Genomic DNA, 6,000 nt, shown 5'->3' on the forward strand with positions numbered 1-6,000 from the left:
TTATTGCTTATGCAGCTTAAAATTAAAAAAAAAAATAATAAAACAAAAATATCAAAAATATCTGATATATAGATATTTTTTTCTGATATATCAAATATCATTTTGATTTTTTGTTTAAATAAAAAATATCATCGATACGATATTTTAAAATATTTCGACATCCCTATTTAGGACGTACTAAAATTGATTAAATTAACATAAATAAATAGTTCCTTATAGTTTGGAGTACTTTTTGTGTGAGTATTATTGACTTTTAAAAGTGTCTCAACTTACAGACCTCTTTTTCAAAATGTCGTTTTTTGGGACTTTTCAAAAAAAATAATTTTTCAGTTTCCCCTAAGGAAAAAAAATATTTTTTTTTGTTTTTCATTAAGCTAAAAGACTAACCTTTCGATCAGTACCTAATGCGTAAAGTTTCATAAGTGAATGTCGAAATGGCAGATTAAAAACAAAAGGTGTACCAACCTACAGACCTCTCCCCTATAGTTTCCGAGATCACAGCTTTCATACGGACAGACAGACAGACGGACAGACGGACATGGCTATATCGACTAGGCTAGTGACCCTGATCAAAATATATATACTTTATAGGGTCGGAAATGCTTTCTTCTAGCTGTTACATATTTTTGCACGAATACAATATACCCTTTAACTCTACGAGTAACGGGTATACAAATACCCTACTGATTGTATGGCATAGCTCCATACTTTAAACCAAAAACTTTCTGGGCTTTCAAAGATTTCCACAAACAAAGCTTACAAACAATATATCAACTTGTCTGGTTAAAAACTGTGGGAATGGTTGATGTTTTAATCAAGCAATTTCGAATTTTTCGAGAGTCGTGGGAGTCCTTAGGAGCCTAATTTTAAAAAGTCCTTTCTTAGTGCACACCTCATCTAACACACGATTCAGACCCAATTTTTTCCAGAATTTTAGGTCTTATAGTTTGTGCTGGGGAAACATGACGCAAACCGACATCTACTCTTTTGTAGTAATACTCGATATTATTGATCAGCATCACTAGACGAGTCGATCTAGCCATTTCCGTCTGTTCGTAAGTTTTTACGCATGTTCCGGCACGCGCTTTTACCCCGATCAAGGTATGCATAAAATAATACGCTTTAGAATAATTCGTGTCAATAGCTCTTACACTACGCGGAATATCTTCCATTTTTGAAAGTTATAACCGAATGTTTCTATGGGAGCTATAGGATATAGACGTCCGATCGGGGCGATTTTCAAACTTGATTTGCGTGCACATGTTGTACACTTGTCAGAAAAAGTATGCGTACAAATATTTTCCGCAACTTTAGAGCTTAAAAAAACCTCTTAAAAAAATTTGTAATAATGTCATTTTAATTTTAACATTCAGTACACTTATTAAGCTTTAATTTGACGTAACTTATTAAATTCTAGCACCTTTACTTTTCCTAATATAAACAAAAATGTAAAAATTGGCCGGATTTCGCATCAGAAAAAGTATGCGTACAAATGCTTATAGTATTAGAAAAAGCCATATTTTGGGCAAAGTACGTCGAGTTTAGTACGGAGTTTGATACCCTTTATGTTTTATAACTTCAGTCTACATATTCGGCATCGATTGGACCAATGTCCTTGCATCCTTCGCTGTTATTTACTTCCATTCATCGACATTGAGTTTTTTCAGGATATCCTTGGATGCAAGGGTGTGAAGGCGAGTCCTGCCCTCCAGGACATCACAAAAATGCTTTACGGGATTGAGATATACTAATTTGATGGCGAATGTAGCTGTTTTACACATAAAAGCTTTGTTTTGTGGGCGAAATGTTTAGGTTCGTTGTCCTCTTGGTACCAAAAGTCCTTTTCGAGTCCCACTTTCAGGGCGCTTTAATTTGTTGTCTTAAAGTGCATAAAACAACCAACAAAATGAGGTATCGTTTATTAAAATCGGTCAACAACTTAACGAGAAATGGCTAGCCATATAACCAAACAAACAACTGCTTTGGCGTAATGCACGAATTTCATACGAATTTCAAAAAAAACTAACCTTCTATCTAAATAAGAAAGTTTTTATACCCATTTCTCGTTAAGTTGTTGACCGATTTTTATAAACGATACTTCATTTTGTTGGTTGTTTTATGCACTTTAAGACAACAAATTAAAGCGCCCTGAAAGTGGGACTCGAAAAGGACTTTTGGTACCAAGAGGACAACGAACCTAAACATTTCGCCCACAAAACAAAGCTTTTATGTGTAAAACAGCTACATTCGCCATCAAAATAGTATATCTCAATCCCGTAAAGCATTTTTGTGATGTCCTGGAGGGCAGGACTCGCCTTCACACCCTTGCATCCAAGGATATCCTGAAAAAACTCAATGTCGATGAATGGAAGTAAATAACAGCGAAGGATGCAAGGAAATTGGTCCAATCGATGCCGAATATGTAGACTGAAGTTATAAAACATAAAGGGTATCAAACTCCGTACTAAACTCGACGTACTTTGCCCAAAATATGGCTTTTTCTAATACTATATGCATTTGTACGCATACTTTTTCTGATGCGAAGTCCGGCCAATTTGTACATTTTTGTTTATATTAGGAAAAGTAAAGGTGCTAGAAATTAATGAGTTCGTCAAATTAAAGCCTAATATGTGTACTAAATGTTAAAAATAAAATGACATTATTACGAATTTTTTTAAGACGTTTTTTTAAGCTCTATAGTTGCGGAAAATATTTGTACGCATACTTTTTCTGGCAAGTGTATATTGTAATGTAAATCTCTTTTACACTCATTCAGCTGAGTAACTCGTATTTGATGGTCGAGTTATTTGAATATAGCGTTCTCTCTCCTGTTTTATCCTAAATGTCCCCGTTTTCTTCATTTCGGATGGAGCTTATTGTTTAGTTTCTTTTAAACTGTTACTATCTACATATGAAGAACCGTAGTTAAAAACACATTTTGAAGAATCGCAAGGGGTAGGTCAGTGTTAATGCATTTGTAAGGCTTCAAAATAGATTTTCCCATTAATGGTGTGTTTCTTTGTTCCTTTATGTTAAATATGTTCTAAAACACCCAATCAACACTTTTACTTACGACTTTAACGGAAATACGCAATCATTTTTGCGTAATTGTCGGACGATTATATTATTTTTTCTACTAGTTTATACATATGAATGAACATACATACATATGTATTTAAATTGATCATTTCTATAAAAACAATTGCATATACATACATAGGAGGGAGAATAAAAATGAGCCTCAAATACATACATATTTGTCCAGCTATAAGCTCACGTGCACAGTGCACATCCATACATACATATGTTTGTATGCATTGGTGTGCATTGACTTACCGCTGGCCAATGCAGCTTTGATTTGCTGTCCAACGATCAATAAACACATAAATACACACAATTTATAAAACATAGCGGGTCCAACAGAAAAACTTGCCGGTGGACAAAATTAAAATTGATAAAGAAGAGGGAGCTATAAGTGAGCAAGTCCGGCAATGAGTGAAAAAATAACGAATGTTCGTGTGCATACGCTATCTGGAATTATCTCAGTCACTTCTAGGCCCATTAATACATATATACATACATATGTATATGGGAAGGCATGTGCATATGTACATACACATAAAAGCAAATATACAATTTTAGAACAAAGAGTATTTCGGTCTGAAACGCTGTGTGGGCCCCTAGCCAAGTTGCACATAAGTATGTGCATGTACACATGTATTTGTGTGCTTAAACACAGACTTCTTCTTATAATGTTATTTACTTAAATATCAAACACTTCTCGTCTTGGGTTTGGGGAAGACCTGGAGCATAAAAAGAACTACCACTATCAATGTAAACAGTGTAAAGCGTATCCCTATGGGGTGTGTCAGAAAATCGCGTCGGAAAATGTTATTAGGCGGCGGCATAGGGCTGTCATTATTGGGGTATTCCTTAAAAAAAAGATATGGGCAATTCTCTGAGGATGTCAACCAAGCCAAAAAACTTAAAACTTGATAACATAATATTTCTATATGATTTTGCACTGATATTTGATTCTAGTTAGTTGGATTCTCAACTAAGCTAAGTAATTTGAGTATCCTTGGATAATTTTTCAGGACAATACCAATAATATGAACGAGAAAATTATTTTTTTGCGGTATTTTTAAAGTTGCCCTTTAACGGTTTTTTTGACCTAAGACTTTGACACCTAAGAAAACGACGGAAAAAACTGTCGCGTGTGACAGTCACTTCAATGCAGATCAAAAAATAACTGCTACAAATTTTTCAACCAAACCAAATAAGCTTGTAAGAAGAAAGAACACTATAAAATTAACTGCATTAAAATGTTTCTTCACGTTTCGGTACAATCGAAAGATAAGCGGGTAGTCAAAAAAGTCACTTCTATTGGTGTCTCGTGGGAAAGTCTTGGTTCTTTTATTTGTCTTCAAAACGAAGAGTGGTTCACCCCTAGCACGTACTTAGTGCTAATCAAAACCTTTAATTTGAGCCTAGTGTTGAAAGAAAAGAAGTCCTGGAAGATGGTTCTTACCTGCAAAGCGTACGAACGTCGCGTGCGACAGCAGAGAATTGCCCATATACGATATACATATGGGCGGTTCTTTTACAAACCGAACGGATTTGGCCAAAAATATTGAAGTGAAACTTCTTAAGGCGCGTTAAGGATTTTCGAGGGACGGAGTAAAACCGATTCATGACCGTGACGAAAATCGTACATATCCCTGTCTCTCTTCACTGCTGACGAACGTTCTCTCTGTCTTCTTTCCTCTCTTCGCTCTGAGCGCACTCGCACATGGTGCAAATACATATATAAGGTGGTCTTGTCAGCTCTGCTGAGGACGTTAAATAATGTTTACCTCTCTGTCTCTCTTAGGCGATAAAATGAGATAGCTAGATGGACCCTGGCACAAATGACGTCCTCAAACGAGAGCAGCTCTTGCGTTGAGACCACCTTACACATATAATTGCACCATGCCCTCGCACAAAGTTGAGATCTTTTGTGAGAATACGATTTTTAAGCCGAAATTAATTCTGTGACATCAATTAGACTGCCTCTCACCCTTTAGACTGCGAATCCGCTGCAGCGCACAGCTGTCGACTTTCAAAGGTAAACAAACCGATCGAGAAGAAGTAGAAGACAAATTACATGTTCATATTTCCAAGTCGGTCCATGAAATGATAAACGAGAAGTTTCACACACCCCTTTTTTCACATTTTTCGATTTGCCTGAAACTATTTTACTTGTACTATTCGGAAATTAAGTAAACAAGTGCCCCAGGATTTGGTCGAATAAAATTTTTTTTAATTCGATTTTTTTTAGTTTACCACAAAACGTCAAAACGTCATTAAAAATCTGTGTCTCCGGTTGCAATAAGCCGATTAACTTCGTGACTTTGGATTAATCCCTTAAGTTTTTAAGTCCTTAAGTCGTTTAACAATATCTGAATTTCAAAAAGTAGTAAGTAATTTTTTAATCTATAAAAAAATTACATTTATTTAGATAACCTTCCATTTAATAAACAAAAATATTAACATTTTTTTATTTATTATTTTTATACCCGTTACTCGTAGAGTAAAAGGGTATATTAGATTCGTGCAAAAGTATGTAACAGCTTGTAGCATATCACGAATGATTCTAACAGCAACGAAAGATGGTGGGTGTAGCTTCAAGTGGGGCACGCGCTGGTTCCGGCTCTTGTTTCGTCGGTAAAGGGAGTGAGTTTCCAATTTGATCCACAGTGCTACTTGCTCGCATATGTACATAAAACATCCTATTTAAATTCGCGTGCGAACTGACTTTGAGGTTAATTGTAGGGGGACAGAACTAAGATTGGGGTAAAGAGGAAGGGAATACCTGAAAAGAAGGGTGCTGCCTAGATGGAATGGCAGCAGCTGATGTGAGTGTGTCGGTGCCAGCAGCGAAGATGTTGTTTGCCGCTGACATTGCCCACCCTACCATGATCACCACAGCCGCATAACCTGACACAGGTTGGTGATCCC

The 6,000-nt window shown here is 36.0% G+C and overlaps 1 protein-coding gene across 4 annotated transcripts in view; it reads right to left on the bottom strand.

Annotated features, from left to right (window-relative positions):
• Positions 1–3,536, bottom strand: part of LOC108054897 (fibulin-1) — a 90,607-nt gene extending 87,071 nt beyond the window's left edge. For 2 of the 4 annotated variants that reach the window (XR_011419539.1, XM_070218022.1), the window contains exon 1: positions 3,337–3,536. Coding sequence is in view for 3 of the 4 variants with exons in the window: in XM_070218022.1 (XP_070074123.1) it covers positions 3,337–3,409 (73 nt within the window). In the remaining variant the exon portion in view is untranslated. Of the gene's footprint in view, positions 1–3,253; positions 3,312–3,336 lie in introns of those variants that run through there. The other 2 variants (XM_044395328.2, XM_070218019.1) reach the window with 2 other exon arrangements.
• Positions 3,537–6,000: the final 2,464 nt, after the last annotated feature.

This window comes from Drosophila takahashii, chromosome 4 (genome assembly GCF_030179915.1).
Source record: "Drosophila takahashii strain IR98-3 E-12201 chromosome 4, DtakHiC1v2, whole genome shotgun sequence".
Taxonomy (NCBI): Eukaryota; Metazoa; Arthropoda; class Insecta; order Diptera; family Drosophilidae; genus Drosophila; species Drosophila takahashii.